The sequence below is a fragment of the Peromyscus leucopus genome, chromosome 4, assembly GCF_004664715.2.
Source record: "Peromyscus leucopus breed LL Stock chromosome 4, UCI_PerLeu_2.1, whole genome shotgun sequence".
In the NCBI taxonomy this organism is placed as follows: Eukaryota; Metazoa; Chordata; class Mammalia; order Rodentia; family Cricetidae; genus Peromyscus; species Peromyscus leucopus.
The window spans coordinates 35,525,216-35,542,945 of record NC_051066.1 but is presented as its reverse complement, the minus strand read 5'-3'; the positions used below and the strand labels follow the sequence as shown (position 1 = coordinate 35,542,945).

The 17,730-nt window shown below is 44.3% G+C and overlaps 1 protein-coding gene across 2 annotated transcripts in view; it reads left to right on the top strand.

Moving 5' to 3' along the window:
* Acvr1 (activin A receptor type 1) overlaps positions 1-17,730 on the top strand; it is a 122,694-nt gene that overhangs the window by 73,877 nt on the left and 31,087 nt on the right. For both annotated transcript variants that reach the window (XM_037204795.1, XM_028873141.2), the window contains 2 exons: positions 15,568-15,831; positions 17,364-17,575. In XM_037204795.1, the coding sequence (XP_037060690.1) occupies positions 15,568-15,831; positions 17,364-17,575 (476 nt within the window). The remainder of the gene's footprint in view (positions 1-15,567; positions 15,832-17,363; positions 17,576-17,730) is intronic.

Sequence of the window (17,730 nt, the reverse complement as noted above, 5' to 3'; positions counted from 1 at the left end):
CATTCATTCCCCCAGACAGGCAAATGATTGAATACTAGGAACAGATAACAAAACCCATTGTTCTGAGTTGATAAGGAAATGGATTGCCACTAAGAGTTTACTATTTAATAGACCACCACTACTATAATTCAGATATGGACCTGAATGTGGGATGCTGTCCTTCCCCCCTTAACATTCTATGAGTACCCTAAGTTGGAGTGTTCTTGTCGCATTTGTGGTTGGCTTGGTTGGGTGCTGGTCACCATCTTTCCTCTTTATGACTTAACTTTGTTACCTGTCAGTAGTATATTCTATAAAAGGGACTTTTGCTTTGTATGTATTTAATAAGAATTAAAAAAAAAAAAACTGCTTACAATACAGTTAACAATTGTAAAGTAAAATTTAGGTACAAAATGCTTAATTGAAAGAGATAAATAATAGGAAAGATAATAAAAGTTTGATGCTGAGCTTTGTAGATTACATGTTGAAAAGAAAATAGACTCCCATTTAATATATACTGAGTGGCAGAAGCCATCTAGTAACTATGTCCTGCTTAGGCCTCCCGGTGATCTTGGGGCACATGTAAAAGTCACGGGCATTTTGTTGTAATAGAATTCGATGTATAGACTTAGTCCACAAAAGAAACCAAGGCCACTTGGTGGCATGCACCTGTGCTCCTATTCGGGACACTGAGGGGAGAGAATAGCTTGAGCCCAAGAGTTCAAGACCAGCCAGGGCAACACAGGGACACTACTACAAGCAAGCTACAAGCAAGCAAAGATGGGAGAAGATTGGTCAGTGGATCCTATGGTACAGTTACACGGGAGAAGTAAATTCTGATGTGCCATTGAAAAGTAGGTGGGCCGTTGATAATGATAACATAGTCTACATTTCAAACCTAGGAGAAAGAATTTTGAATGTTGGATTTTTTTAAATCACAAAGAAATAATAAATATTTGAGACATTAGATATATTTACTCTGATCTGAACATTATCTAGTGAGTGTTCAATTATACCAAAACAACACACAGTACAAGTAGATAGGTACAGTTTTCATGTGCCAGCTCTCCTCTTATCTCTTTGTTTCTTAAATGTTTTTTATTTTTCCTGTCTCACTTCTTTCCATATCCTCTCTTCCATGGTGCTGGAGACCAAATGTTTGTGTTTCTTCAGTGTTGATTAGAAACTGTGCTAACAGTTCAGCATTGGGTTGAAAGCAGTGATTGAGATAGCATTTGAATGTACTTCAGAATACTCCCCAAGTTCTGTGGAACTAATCAGGGAAACAAAATGAGGGTTCCTTTTCCCATCCAAATATGGAAACTTAGAAAATGCCGTTTATTATAGAAAATGTTGATCCCAATGACGAGAATAAGATGACTACCACAATTTAAAGCCAAAATTGAAGCAAGCTTTAATTAAATACTGCCTGTGTGGATGGGCTTAGACCAGGTCCATACCCAGGTTTCCAGGAAATGGCCCCGAATCATGTTTTGTAAGGGCTTGAGAAGGAAAACCCATAATTCATTGCATTTCCCGTCAGGTCCAATCAGAGGCGAGCATATGTCCTGCTGTACCTGCAGCCTATATCCAATCAGAAGCAAGTGTGTATCCTGATGTATTTCCAGCCTGTGAATCTCCCACCCACATGTGATCAAGCACATCCTTGCAGATAGGTCAGACTTGTGAAGGGCAGTGAAAAGCATGTGGCTTGTTATCTCCCATAAACTAGAGCCTCCAGCATTTCAGAAAGTATCTGTCCTTGAGCAAGAGGCTTGCAGATCAGAGGCATTTTTGTTTCATGGATCTCTTAGGCATAGTAATTAAAACTTAAAATATGACTTTGGCTCTCACACTACTTTTAGACAATTATAGGTAACATTGGATATTTAATATGTTCCAGTTATTGCGTTTACTGCTTTATGTTATTTCTCATATTAATTATTATTTATTTTTCGTAACCCTCCCCTAGTAAGACAGGGGTATTTTTTTTTTTTGGGGGGGGGGCTACCTTTAGACTGGTTAAAGCTCCTGATGGTACACAGCCAACCAAGGCCTGCTATGAGAAACAATGCACTCGAGATTCAGCCTTTAATCCTCTTCAAAATTGTATATTGTTGCTGTAAGTTAGTGTAAGTTAGTGGCATCCATCTGCATTCATCTCTTCTATGGTGCATGCTGGGATCCAGCTCGATGCAGTTTGTTGGAGAGGGTGAGAAGAGAGCCTGGGCAAGTGATGAGGCCCCTTCACCTGGGTTTGTGTTTTCCAGGTCTCTTGTCTGGCCTGTGGGTAATCATCTCTCATTTTCATTATCTGTACAACTCTAGCTGCAGGAAGAGTTTTGTTTGCTCTCACAGAGAAGAGCACTCGAGTCCTAATTACCTGTATATTCTTGCCTTTCCTTCCCACTAATAAGACTAATCACGCTCAAACACTGCTATTATGCCACCAGGGAGAAGGTGGAGTCTGCGAGTTGGGCTCTTCTTTTGTCTCAGTGTGCGTTTGCAGGTGGAAACCATGACATGGAGATGAAAAACGGGGCACTGCTCTTTTGGAAGTATTTCAAAGCTGAGACAACCCCCAGTTTAGTGAATTGACACACCACAGTTAGATCTGAGGGCAGCAAGGAAGTCTGGGCTCGGGCACCGTTTTGTGGCAGAGTTTGGCCTTACATTATTTTCTGTGTTGACGGGATTGTAGACTTTCCAGAGCCATCACCACTCAGACTTTCCAGCCCAATTACCCAATGAAGGAGGGAAGTGGGTAAGCTCAATAGACTTTTGTTAGGGTCCACAAAGGTGCCCCTCTTTGCCAGTGGGGGAAGAATAGAAGGAACCTTTCTTTGAATTTCTTGTTATTGAGGCCTCAGGAAGTTCTTGAAGGGGTGACTGAATGTAAAAGCAATGTCTCAGTATTGAGTCTGTTGCTCTCATTTCTTGTTACTGTCACTTACCCCTTCGTTCCCAATGAAGTCTTTTGCTTCACCATATCATGACATGAGTTTCTTAAAGGAAAGATGTGGGATGCCCTGGGCCTCTTGCCACGAGCAGGACCTAAAATGCGGCGACTCTCTGAGGAAGCCGCACATTCTCCCAGGATTGCTTCTGTTTTTTATCGCGTTTTCTTTGGTAACAAAGTGATTGTCTAGGAACTTGTTGCAAGGTGAGCGGCTTGACAAAGGTCTCTTTCAGCCGCTCCTTCCTGGGAAGTGTTTGCTCCTGCCATAAACTACAGCCACGTCTGTTTATTTAAGTGGAGAGTTTAGGGGCACAGGGGGTTAGTGCTCACCCAAACTAAAGATCAAACAAAATTAAGAGTTGAGCAAATGGGCAACCAAGTTCCCTATGCAGGCAAATGAGGTGATTTTGCTTGTGGTCAACTGTGGTCCATAGGGCAGCAGTGGCCAAGCCTTCTCTGTTGTGAAGATGACCTCTGGATCGAGAGCAGAAATACCATTTTCTCTGTAGAAAAACTAGTGACCCAGGAGGCCCTGTCAGGTCTCAGGTGCACGACTTTTACTTTTGAGGAAAAGAAAACCCATTTAGAAATTAATTTGCAACTCTTAAAGCACTGCTAACTGCCCTCCGGAACTTCCCCCTGCAGCCTGGGCTGACCCCAGGCAAGCTTCCATAGATAATGATTATTCCTAATAGTCTTAATTACCCAGAACTCAAGTCAATCCAAAATCCTGCTAGACACAAGGCCATGTTTTCCAGGTCCTCATTATGACTCATGGCAAGAAACCTTTGGAGTAGGACCCAGGGCAAGCATCAAGACCCACACATCTGAAAAGATAGCATCAGGAAACAGTGGTTACTTGTCTTCTTCTTCTCCCTATTCAGTCCATTATTTTTCACACACACACACACACACACACACACACACACACACACACACACAAAAAAAAAAAGACAAAAAAACAAACAAAAAAAAACAACAACAAAAAAACCCCAAAGAACCTCCTTTGCCTTTGCTGCCCAGTAATGGGTCAGAGCCACAGCTTTAAAGGGGAAAAGCCCAGTGAACTCCCCCAAAGTTCTCTGCCCAGTTCTGCTGAACCCCAGGTAGAAGACTTGACTCCCAGCTTTAGCCGCCGCCGCCAAAGCTGTTCTAGAATCGTCAATTGATTTATTATTTATTTTTACAGCTTCCTCCTCTGTCTGCAAGCCACTGACTTAACAGGAAGAGGGAAGTTTACATTTACACCTTTTCAGCCTGGGTCACAGCACTGGGACAGCAGTGGCCTGATTCTAATCGGCTGAACCTGAGCCCAGGAGCAGTGTCCTCCAGAGCTGGTTGATGCCACAGTGAATGCTCTTGTGGGTTAGTGCAGCGCATGGACTTGCCGGGATATGTGTCCTTTTGGGGGATAGGAGGGAAAGAAGAAATGAGACTAAGGCAGGGGGATGTCTCTCTTGGGAATGTGGTGATGAAATTCACCTTACACAGCAGCAGCTCTCCAGTAGCTTTTATTCGAATGATGGTTTGGGTGGGAGGGAGAGTGGAGATGGCTCCTTCTCTCCGCCCTCCCTTGTTTTGCCTTCTGAATTCCAGGACCTACTCTAGGACAGATTGACAACCACTGAGAGCCACAGATGTATTCAGAGAAGTTGTGAAGAATAGAAAATGACAGCAATCCACAGTTCGGGTTTGAATTTGACTCTTGTGAAATGTAAGACACTGCAGAATGCCCTGGAGCATTCTAGTCATGCCTTCCCTTCCTCTTGACTTTATGTCCTAGTTAAATGCACATTTTCATTTTTGCAGGTTAGGATAATGTTTGAAAGTCTGATGGTATCAGTTAAAATAAATCCGAAGGGAAGGTTCTTGACTGGATATAGGAATCTCGTATAGGGATCAGGAAAGAGACATGGCCCATCATCATCATTAAGCCAGCTTCCTTTTTATTGTGCATCTGTGTGAGTCTGTGTTCTTTATCGCATTGTACAATGAAAGCAGTCCCTGCTTGCACCTTGTTGCAAGGAGCCATGGGAAATGCATGCAGTAGGTTGTTCACAGAGTAAGCCTTAGACCAAGAAGCTGAGGGTTGGTCATGTTCACTGTGTTACCGCTAGTGCCTAAGACATTGCCTCGTCTATTGTGGTTTGAGTAAGAATGGCCCCCATAGACTCATATATTTGAATGCTTAGTCACCAGGGAGTGGCAGTATTTGAGAAGGATTAGGAGGTGTGGCCTTGTTGGAGGAAGTGTGTCTTTGGGGGTGGGCTTTGAGATTTCAAAAGCCCATGCCCAGCTCATTCTCTCTTTACATCTCTGGATCAGGATGTAACTTCCAGCGACTGCTCTAGAGCATTGAGTGCCACCGTGCTTCCTCCATGCCCTCGACACAATGATAATGGACTGTGTAAGCAAGCCCCCAATTAAATGCTTCTTTTATAAGAGTTGCCTTGGTCATGGTGTCCCTTCACAGCAATAGAACAGTGACTAAAATATCTATCATTAGTGCTCAGTAAATATTTGACAAATGAATAAATAATGTTGGCTGTAATCATAGCTTCTGAAATATAAAAAAAACGGTAGCATGATAAGAACCAAAGGGACTGGTCTGAGCTGTGGAGATGATAGACGGGCACACACATCCTTTCAAGACCTTTATTTTGAGTTTAGAACAAGAATAGGTTAAGATCCTTCAGTCTGTAGTTACTGTAAGTATCAGCTGTGAACACAGCCATATCTGTGATGTAGTTATAGGTAAGAGGTGGGTTTTAGTGTTCAGGAATCACAACCCAGTGGGGTAAACTCGAGGCTACAACACAACCCTAGTACTCTGCTTACAGAGGTTTTTCACCTCACAGACATTGGGGTTGGCAGTGCAGGGAGGAAGGGCTGGAAGAATGAATAGGCATTGAACCAGCAAGGAAGGCATTCAAGAGGGCATTTTAGGCAGGAGATGGGTGGAGCCCAGAGAAGAGCAAGCATGGGGGAGGGGGAGAGATGAGAGGGGCACTGAAAGTCAGGGGAGGGATTACTCAGGATCCAGAGCCTTGTGCCTAAGGTGTTTGCCATATACTCTGAAGGCAGTGGTGAGTTACAGAACAGGTCCATGGGGGCAGATCATAGACCACGGCAAGACGAGAAGAATAAGTAAAAAGGAGTCCTCTCACGGTTAATAAAAATCACTCATTTCTTTATTATTTTGCACATGTGCTTGTATGTGTGTGCACATGCCCTTGCACACCCTGGTGTGCATATGGAGATCAGAGGACAACTTTGGGCAGTAAGTTCTTCCTTCCACCTTTATGTAGGTTCCAGGGATCGAACTTGGGTCCTTAGGCTTCCGCTGTTAATCTCCATTGTCTCCTGCCCACCCTTGCAGTTTTGAGGCACGCCAATCCACATGCTGTACTTTTAAACGCCTCCCCAATGAACACAACCAAGTATGGGCAACTGAGAAAGACTTAAATTCCGAAAGCAAAGCTTCATTACAGGTAGCTCGTCAATAATAAAATGATGATGGTACAACAATAATCATCTAATCATTCCCCAGTCTTTTTTTTTTTTTTAATGAGAACAAGTCTGGGCTGCTGACTCTTCTAGCAACTTTTGCAGGACATTTAAACCCTTCTGAGCTGGCCCTTTGTTCCCAGGTTGCTATGGAGCGTCAATAAGCGCAGCTCAGAATAACCCAGACAGTGAAGTGAGAGGTACAGCTTGCTCAATGGCATGCCGGCTGGCCAGGTTACACTGTTTTCCTTGCTCTCGTCTTGGGAGGAGCACTGGGCAGCTGGTTGGCTTGGCAGCTGGGCAAGGTGCATGTCTGTTGGCTGCCTCGAGTTTGAACCGCAACCAAGACTTGCCTCCCTCCTGAGCATGTGCAGGACCCGGCAGCTGATAGCATCTGAAAATAGTTCACTGCGCACCTGTCCCTTGTACACCAGTGCCTGGCTGGCTGCCATTTAGGACAGTGTGGACTCACTTGGTAGACAGGTGAGGTGCTGAGCAGATTTTAATGGTTTGTAGGAAGATCTGGGGACTTCGGCTCTACTTAAAGAATGAAAAGAACAAAACAAAACAAAAAAGCAGGCAAGCAAGCAATATGTTTTGAGCAGGTTCATTCTGGACTTGTGGTTGTTGGGGTCTCGGTGGGCATCTATGCCAAGTATGTGCCTGAAGCCTCCATGTCAGTCTCTTTGCTCAGCTAAATAGTGAGTGGCCTGATAGACTATGGTGTGAGCGTCTCTTAGAAGGAAAAACAGGCATAATTTCTGCTTTAGAAAGCGAAACATTGAGTTAACCTGTTTTATTTCATCTCATACCCACTCTTCAATTCCCAGTGGTTGCCAGTGGATGGCTCCTATGACGTGTTTCCCTTGTTAAGCTGTTATTTCTCAGTAGTGGGATTGTGGGCTCTTGTATTTACAGAATGGAACCACAGTATGCTGAGTGCTGTTTACCTCTCAAAATTCCTTCCAGTTCCTTCTGGGCTTTCATTTCTTCAGTGGCCTTGGCACGCTGGCGAGGATGGCAGCAGGCTCTGCAAGGAAATACTTCTGAAATGACTGGTGGTGTTGGAGCTACTATTTAAAGTGACCCTTCATAGATACCTGGGTTATCTTTAGGCCATCAGTGATCCGGGGCTGCAAGAGCCAAAGGGAGTCTTCGGAAACTCTTGCCTGTTGTGTTTAGATATTCTTGCCCCTCAGCCAGAGGCCTCGTGACACATCTCAGATTTAGCCGGTGTTCTTCTGCCAAGGTCCAGGATGATTGTAGAAGCTAGGGATGGCTCAGCATGCTGCAGGGATTGAGAGAGGATTGAAAGAGCAGTCTTCTGCACAGCCATGAGAAAGGCTTTCCTTTTCCACATTGAGTGTAGGTACCTGGGACCTTTCTGTGGGCTAGCACTAAAAAGATGCTCAAAATGGCCCAAACTCCACCTTCCTGTGGTGACTCTAGTGTCTTTAATCTGTGGCTCATAAATCAGTTTTCTCCAGTGTGTTGAGTTCTTCTTGTTCATTTGAATTAGACGGGTAGGGAAGAAGTTCCTGAGGTTGCACAGGTCCTCACCCTGATGCACGAGGCAGACTTGTGCAGCCAGCAGCATGGGGTCATGTCTCCATCAGCTGGCAATGGAACACTGAACCATATCAGCCCTTAGCAATGAATTGGAAAATTGGGTGGGATGCGGCAGTAATAGTATCAGAAGTTTGGACCGTGCCCCAGCCCTTTCTCCTTTTCATAACTGTCAATCAGAAGGAAGTCTTGAATTCATTGTTTCCTTTGCTTCTTTGGGATGGGTGGGGTAGGGAGCAAGGGAGGATAGTTGAGTAATTCAAGACATTTTACTTTTACCTTTGATGCATCAGCAGGCCTCCTCTGAGACTGTTGTTAAGCAAACTACAGTCCCACACAATGTTGGAAGGGTTTATCTCTGGTTAAAACACCCCTGAAGGATGAAAGGATGGGCTAGCAGTTTCCTGTGATTTCTAAATGGACAAGTCTGGAGGAGATCTGGCTCCTGGGTCTCTAAAGAAGGTTAGCATGGGGCACAGAGAGAGGGAGAGCAAGCACAGAGGTAGCCGCTGGGCTCTTCAGTCCCTCCTTCATTGGCTGGCTCGCATGGCATTCCCTGTTTAAGGTTTTCTTTCAAACTGAAAATTTCAGTTTAGAACGGGGGGGGGGGGGGGGCGCGGGGGGACGGGCGGGACCTCAGAAGCAAGTCGCCGGAAATAGGAGACGAAACAGGAGTGGCCGGCACCTCTCCCTGCACTACCACAGCATCTAGGCTGAGATGGAGGCATCCCCAGCCCCCTGCCCCTCCTTCCTTCCAAATCCTAAGAGAACAACTTCTCCGAACCATTCATAATTCCCCGGGACCGTCGCCTTCTTCCTCCAGGCTCTGTCATGCCCTCTAAACTGGAGCTTTGTTCAGACATTGGCTTGTGTGGAGCAACAGTGATATATTTGGCCTGTGAAAATATTCCTTCCAACATAATTCCCTTCAGGCCTGTAGCCCTTTGTTCTGTGAAGCATTGCTCCAACAGGCTTGCAGACACAGTGAAGAGGTCATTATTCTGTTATTTTCTTCCGGGTTGAGGAGTTGCCTCCTAGACTGGGTGCCTATGTTAGAGCCAAGTCTGGGGCTTTCGGAGGGTCATAAGAAACAAGGAAAAGGCCGGCCAATGCTGTCTACGGCTACTACCCATAGTATTCCTTAATCTCTTAGTCACTTGAACACAGGCCGAGCTTTTGACTTTGAAGCAGAAGGTGTAGCTGCTGCAATAGGCTTAATTTGTGGGGATTATTTCAGAGACACAGTCAGCCCAGGCACGAAATAAACAGATGGCAACCTCCCTGCCGAACTCCCTCCACCCACCCCACCCCCCAGCTTCAGCAGATCAAATGCAGGATGACTTAGGGCTCCTCATTACCTGCAGCAAAGCATGAAAGGGAAAGTGAGAACTCACTCTTCCTTCCTCATTCTCTACTGAACTTGACATGAGAGGTGTGTGTGTGGGGGGATGGCCTCAAAGACCAGGGGTAGATTTGTTCTGCTGGGCAGACAGGGGCTGTATGGATCACTCCAAACTGATTGGCCTTGAACGTGCTTCCTGTGTTAATGACCTTGATCAAGGGAGCATCCTAGCAGCCTAGAATCCATTGAACAGCCAGCCAAAGGAAGACCACCCACGAAGCCCAGCTGTTTTATGAGTGTGTGCGTTAAAGAGTTCCTTATTTAAGGCATGCTTGCATTTTACTTCTGGCCTCTGATAAACAAACAAGCTCACACACACAAAAAGCTTACATTCTCATAGAAAGTACTGATTTTTCCACACATTGGGAGCCTGAGTAGTGAGCAGATATGATGGTGCAATGGGCCCCTCTAGGAGGAAATGATTTGCATGGACATGCCGGCAGGTGACTAAGCCTTGCCTGAAGATCAGTGCTGACATTTGAAGATTTTATGGGCTCAGTCTGCTCTGAAAAACCAGCATCAGGTCTCTTCCCATCCCTGACTGTTTTCTGTGAATGGAAAAATTCATGCCGAAGCAAATACCCATCAGGTTGGTCCTGCCAAGTACAGAGGTTGCTGCTGGTAGGTATAGGTCCCATCATCCTCCTGTTGTTGACCATCAGAGCACAGGGCTGGGGAGCCATCAGTTCTGGAAGATTCAAGTGCTAGGCTCTAGCAGGCAAGGCGAGATCCACTAAGTAGATTCAGTGCTATCAGGGTGGGAATAAACATCCAATATGGAGGGGTTCCATAAAGAAAGGATCTGAGACCCTGCCCTGTAGCAGGAAGAGGCTTCCTGAGGACTCCCCGAGTTCTGAAGAGGGCAGGGTGAAGAGCTGTGTGAGTCAGACTGTAGTCTGTCTTGCAAATGATAGAAACCAAAGACCATCAGCCTGTGTGGTTGCATGAATAGGCACGCCACTCATGGAGTTAGAGAACACTCAGGAGGGATGTGTTTGGAGTAGCTACATCCCCAGTTCCAAGGCTTGGGCTTTCATGTTGCCATTCTATTGTAGAGTCTTTTTTGACTCCCTCTTTTCTCTCATAGCTCTTGAAATCTGTCTGTTTCTTGGCTTTGCAACTTTATTAAGTATCAGTATCTCTGATTAAAAAAGAAAAAAGGAGTAAGCTGTGGATTTCCCCATAGGACTGTGTAGACTGAGAGAGCATTTGGGCCCCTGGTGTATTTTAGCCCAAACATATACACCCTGCCTTCTTGCCAAAGGATCAAGTGCCCTTCAGTAGACATTCCGGATGGACCTTTTGTGTTTCTGTCTGAGGAGCAGGCTTGCTGGCATCGAAACCTGGCATTGCAAAACCCTTCCTTAAGCCTTTGTTTAATGCCAGAGATCTCAAATGCTTGCAGATTCTGGAGAGGTGCCAAGCAGTGCTCCCAGATTAGGAGACGGGTGGAAGGCCTCCCCTAATCTATAAACCTAATATAAACTGCCATTTCAAATGAGTGAATCGTTTGGACTGCTGGAAGGAGGCCAAGGATGTTTGCAGTTCCCTTTTTAGCTTATACAAGTTCTGCACTATTGGGTTTTTGTAATCACCTTCTAATTGCTACATTATTATTTACGCTGCTTTGAGGTAAGCCCGTTAAAAACTCAGCCTGTCCCCTTTTTGCTGACCCTTAGCTACAGGATAGTTTACTTGCAGCATTTTCTCATCTATCTTGTATCAAAGATCTTAGTGGGCTTTTATGCACCATGTAGAAGGGAAGTCTATTCGAATGCCGTAAGCATTACACGATACACCAGTAGGCAGGCGGAGACAGGCAAGCCTGCGGTATTGTGAAGTCCCAGTTCAACAGAAATGTGAACAATTTTACTGGGAAGCACAAGATTGTCCCAAGCTAGCAACAGTTTGAAAAAGTCCCTGCTGCTCTTTGCTTTGCCTCTTCCATTGTGGGTCTGGAGTCATCTAGTAGGTGTGTCCAGACAGTGAGCTGAGCCTTGCCCAGAACAAGAAAAACCTTTCTAAAGATTTGGCGGCTCTGCCCTCTTGGGGACTCCCTGCGTGTGCCTCTGGCTTGCAGAACACCCCGATCCGGTGCCACTCCGGTGGCTTCTCCCTTGATAGGAAGCAGCCATCCTTTGTGGTCAGAATTTTCCAGTCTGTTCCCAGCCAGCTCCAGCTGTGAGCGTTTTCACACGGCCCGGGGTCTGGTGATGCAAAGAGCAAAGAGTAAACGGAGCCAGCCATAACACTGAGTAATGCCAGGAGGTGCCTTCTAGAACAAACAATGTGGGTGAGCTGTGCAGAGAGGGAATACCTCTGGCTTGACATTTAAATTACTGAATTATTTAAATGAATGTCGATTAGGTGGAGTAGGCTTGCTGCCTTCTGCCGGGGCACTTCCTGGTTATTCGCACAGGCAGGTGTAAAGACTTTATTCACTTTAGATATCACACTTCCTGTTGCCCCGTGGAGGAGGAGCAGCGTATGACACTTATTATCCTGTATTGATATCACAGTCTGAGAGGTTAGGAACCCACCCATTCTTATATCTAACCCTAAAAGGTATTCACCAGCCCAACACCCAGCCCAAATAAAATATCACAGGCCCACACATGTTATGGTGAATGTTAAATTTGACCAGACTGAAAAAGTGAGTCATGGGCATTTTGAGGCTTGCTGTATTCCTAAGAATTGTGGATATTAACATCTAAATGTGTTCTGCCTTCCTTTTAGCCTTTGTTGAATTAGTAATCCTAATTCAGAAAATCGCTTTGACTTCTCTTCAAACTAACCCAGACTGCCATCTTACATTATGAATTTAAGGTCCTCATTAATAGTGTGTGTGTGTGTGTGTGTGTGTGTGTGTGTGTGTGTGTGTAAAATAAGTGCATAAAGGATTTACTAATTAGTTTTATGGGAATGTACCAATTAAATAAATGAAATGTTGAGAGGAAAGCATTAGAAAACCAGATCTGATGAAGGTTTTGTACTCTGGCTCCTGGTTCCGTATCAAAGATGGAGTTAGTTATTATATACTTTTAACAGCCACTCTCCATTGGCCTTTTCCCCTTGGTCCTGAGTATGGAGAGCAAGGATATGTAAACCATGTGTTTTGATATTTGATTAAAAAGAACCACCAACAGAAAAGCGGTCAGTAGCTCTTATTTCTGTCTATACAACTGCAAGAAGTATGTAGAAGGTTGAAGGAGATGTAATTGAGACCGCAGGAGTAAGAGCTGATCAAGGCTGGTGCCGTTTCATGCCTGTGCACAAGGCAGAAGTGGGCTCAGTGAGTTGAATTTCACTAAATGGTAAAATTACTTGAGGTTTCTTGCTTCTGGTAAAACTCTTTAGGTTATAGTCCAAACATCTGTCAGACTATATATCCTGTCAAAAACCAGAGACGTTGGGAAAGTAGTGTTTCTTCCTATGTCTGGCTATAGAGTTTAATTTCAGGTACCACTTTGCAAACAGCTCACACAAGAAACATACTATTAGAACCACAAAGTGTGAATCTTTGATATCTTGGACTGAACATTTATTTGTTTGTTGGTTTTGCCTCTTTGTTTATTGTGATGCTGTAGATCAGGGGTTCTTCACCAGTGGGTTGCGGCCCCATTGGGGGTCGAATGACCCACTCACAAGGGTCACCTAAGACCATCAGAAAACACAGATATTTACATTATGATTCATAACAGTAGCAAAATTACAGTTATGAAGTAGCAATGAAAATAATTTTATGATTGGGGGTCAACACAGCATGGGGAACTGTATTAAAGGGTCGCAGTGTTAGGAAGGTTGAGAACCGCTGCTGTAGATAAACCTGGGCACCTTATCCACGCACCATGCGCTTCTCTGTGAGCTGTAGCCCCATACTCTGACCACCTGTTCCATAGGCTCGGTGATGAATGCCATCTTTACAGTTTGCTGTCGTTCATGGTGCAGTATGTTGACTAACTGATATTTGATGATCCATCGTCAGTCTGTGAATAGCCACTCCTTTATTTTGTTTTTCATTTGACCTCTTCTTCGAGACACTGACTCTTCATCCCCCAACCCAGTATCGGCAGATACACTTTTCAATGTATTAGGTATTTTCTTGGATAAATATGATTAAAAATTATCTACAATTAAAATGTTTGTGTTTTAAATTTGTATCCGTTGCCTTATTTCAGTCTCTAAAATACAGCCATTTAATTCCTGTTTCAGGTCACACACAAATCAATATGACACCATTAACTTCCCACATAACTCTCCTCCCCCATCCAGTTCCTTCTCCAGAACCATCACCTGTTGGGCAGCATGGTTGGCAGTTCTGAGCCCAGCTTCATGCCATTCAAGAGTGGCAGGCATGTCTAGACGCCCTAGACATACTATCTTTCAGCTCTCTTTTGGCCAGTGCAAACTTTTTTCTGGATTGTGTCTCTATATATGTATATAGATATATACATATATGTGATTTTTATTCTCATAGAAATAGATAGGTGCAGGGATATTGCTTAGATCTCTCTAGGCAGGGAAAATAAAGACCCGCTCTTTGCTCATTAAAGTTTTACTCATTAAAAGTGTCTGAAGGCTCTTGATTCTCAGGGCTTAGACTGGTGACACACATAGCACCAGCAGAGGCTATTTCGGATTTTCTGCTTTCAGGCATGTCTTTGCTTTTGGATGAGCCCCTTGTGGTTTTCAAAAGAACTAGCAAGTCAATTATAAACAGAAGGCCGTGTCTGTGTGTCTGCATGGACTTACGCTGTGGGATGCAGCACCCACATGACAGCGGGCAGTGAACTATATTTCCACTTCTTTGAAGAGGGAAGAAGAAAGATTTAAAAACACATTTTTCTTTTTGATATAACCCACATCTCTATACACACCCACACAAATCTGTGTAAATGAACTTGACATTTTCAAAGACCTGACTTTAAGGTCTTCTCTTAAAAGCACAGCCACCCGACCTCCTTTTCTTTTTCTTTTCTTTCCTTTTTTTGTTTTCTTTCTTTCTTTTCCCTTTTTGTTTTCCTTATAAAGAAAATGGCAGTTATCTCACAGACCTGCTGTTGAGAGTTCAAGGATCAGAGGGGAGCTCTCTGGGCCACAGACCTTGGGAGAGACTTGCTCCGGAGGCCGGATTTCCTTGAACAGGGCTTTGGTGACAGTGGCCTTGGCTAACTAAGGAAAAGCCGTTAGGACTGGACTGTACAAGTTCTGTCTTCACTTGCCCCCCCCCGGCTGGCTGAAAGTGTTGGAAGCAGCAAGTCTGAACTAATCATCCTGATGAGGGAGAAGGAAAGAGTGATGTGAAAATGGAGCTGTAAATAAGTGTTTTCAGAAAGACAACTGGGAGGTCTGATGAAGTGGGCCTCCCTCGTGATAAAGTTCTGTCTCACTTTGTTTTGCATCTCCGTGGAGTCCCCGGGAACTGCCTGGACCCTGGTCATATCTGTTACCTAATTGTTTAAATATCATCACCCTCCCTTTATTTGTGCTCTCAGCCTGAGTATTTGATGCCAGGGTTTGCCCCCACTTATTCCCTACCGGTAGACAGTTCTGAAGAATTGCTAATTACAACTTTAACCCATGCACAGACTCCAGTGTTATCATAGTGTATCCAGTTATCATATCCAGTGTGGTCTAGCATCTAGCTGAAAAGGTTGAGAACTTGGATTTGTAGCTATAGACTCTTCTACAAGTAAGTGTGTTCTGAAGCACTCAAGTCCCGAAGCAATGCTTGCTTAGGGGGGCAGAGCTGGCAGGAACTGGTGCTAACAGTTGCCATATATTTATTTAGGAACCTTTTGGGAGGCAGGTATAAAATAAAGGTGATGAATAGTATGTTCCTATCAGATATTTTGTTTCGATGCTGAAACTGGGGATATGAGAGAGGGGTTCCACGTCAGGAGTCTGGGCAGCCTGTTACCAGTCTCTGTCCTAGCATGTTCTTAAGGAGGCTGCACAGCCTAGACAGATGTGCTCGTAGGCTGAGATGTGATTATTATTTGGTTGAGTGACAGTCGTGGAGTGTAGACATCCATCAGTGGTGATGACTCTGTGATTAGATTTGGGGTGATCGTAGGGAAACCTGATTTTTTCCTCTGAAAAGGATGTAGCGTACACAAGTGAATTGTTTTTCCTTCTTCCCTCTCCTTTGCAGATGAGAAGCCCAAAGTCAACTCGAAACTTTACATGTGTGTTTGTGAGGGCCTCTCCTGTGGGAACGAGGACCACTGTGAGGGCCAGCAGTGTTTTTCATCTCTGAGCATCAACGATGGCTTCCACGTCTACCAGAAGGGCTGCTTTCAGGTTTATGAGCAGGGGAAGATGACGTGTAAGACCCCTCCATCACCTGGCCAAGCTGTGGAATGTTGCCAAGGGGATTGGTGTAACAGGAACATCACAGCTCAGCTGCCCACTAAAGGTTCCCATGGCTTCTTCTATTTCTAGATCAAGGGGTTTTGTTAATGTTGACCCAAGTCTGTGTGGGTTAAGGATCTGTGTGGCTAGGAGCCTTCCTCCTACACCCTGAACCAGAGCTGATGGTCCATGGAAGGTCAGTCTGGGTGAGGAAGAGAAAGGCCTTTGGAATCTAAAAGGAGAATGAGCATTTTGCATAAAGTGGGTGATGTGACATTCATCAAGAGGACAGATTTAGGGGACAATTTTGCTGACCAGAGGTCACCATGAACAGGTGTATGGCTTTCTGTTAAGGGGGGAATAGTGACTTTCATTATACCTTAAGTAATTCTGCCTAGTGAACATTCATCTCTAGGTCATGTGTGTTACCTGGTACCTGCATGGCATGCCTTTCCCTTGTTAAGTAGACAATAAAGAAAAGCTTGCTAATGTCTTCCAATTATGATTCCTGGCCATCTGAACGGAAGTCATATGCAATTGTGCATGAGCCTTGTAGTTATGGAATTTCCCCTCATGCATTTCCTATGAATTTCATATCCTTTGGAAAATGGTGTCCCTCAGAAACTGTTTTCTCATATAGTGAACTCTAAGCAGCTGTATCAAGTTGCTGTCAAGATTAATGTAGGCCCACTCCAAGCCAAATTTATTCCCTTAATATAGAGTACCTCTTAATAGGTTTAATTATATGATTTTGTACTTGTGGAAGTAGGAAAATACAAATGGGGTAAGAGGCTGCTCTGAGCCCCCACTGCCAGGAAGGAGGCAGGAGGCAGAAAACCAAAAAGCTGATAGGTCATGGGCAGTTTTTAAGTCACTGTGACCTGCTTAGAGCAGGTAGAAAAGACTTCATTCTGATAGGAAAGTAGGGTTGAATAACACAGATTTGAGAAAAGGATCAAATATTGAAGTAGTTAAACTCAGAGGTTATTTCCTTATGCTCGGTGTGTTAAATTTTTACTAACGGAATAGATGGACAAGAAGAAATCTCTACATCCACCCAAAAACTATGTCAACAGGGTGAAGATCCTGATAAGCACATATTGCTACACATTAAGTTTTATACACTCATGTATATACTTATTTGTGTGTTTGTGTGTGCATGTCTTCTTAACAAGGGAAAGGCATTCCATGCAGGTACCAGGCAACGCACATGACCTTCTCACTGGGATATTACAGTGGAATGGCTGTCTTTCAGGGCTTGATTATAATGCATCTTTACATAGGAAATCCAAGTTAATAAGAGTAACATCAAGACTTCTGTGGCTTTTGTATTGTAGAAGCTCTTAAACAGCCTCGCATTAATACAGTTGATTCTCTGTGGAATCCTTTCTAAACTCCAGTTCTGTTTAATTGAATGATCATTTAAATAAATGGCTGGGTCATTGGCTGGATGTTAGGAAGTATTTTAGTTGTAAAAATTGTTTTGATTTATGAATATTGTTTGGTCAGGGTCAGGAACCACTTGTTATGATATTGGCAAATAATAAGGAAATGGTGATCCCGACCCCCACTTACCATTTTCTTTCCATTCTCCAGGGAAATCCTTCCCTGGATCACAGAACTTCCATCTCGAAGTCGGCCTTATTATCCTCTCCGTGGTGTTTGCAGTATGTCTTTTAGCTTGCCTCCTTGGAGTTGCTCTCAGGAAGTTTAAAAGACGCAACCAAGAACGCCTCAACCCCAGAGATGTGGAATATGGTACCATCGAAGGGCTTATCACCACCAATGTTGGGGACAGCACTTTAGCGGTGAGTTTGTGACCCCAGAGGGATGTCTGAGAACAGCTGAGATGGAGATGGACACTTTCTTACTTTGAGTGTGGCAAGCCAACAGTGAACTGACAGTTCAGACATGCTATGTGACTAACTAGTCACTGGACTTCTGTTCAAGCATGTGTGAGCAC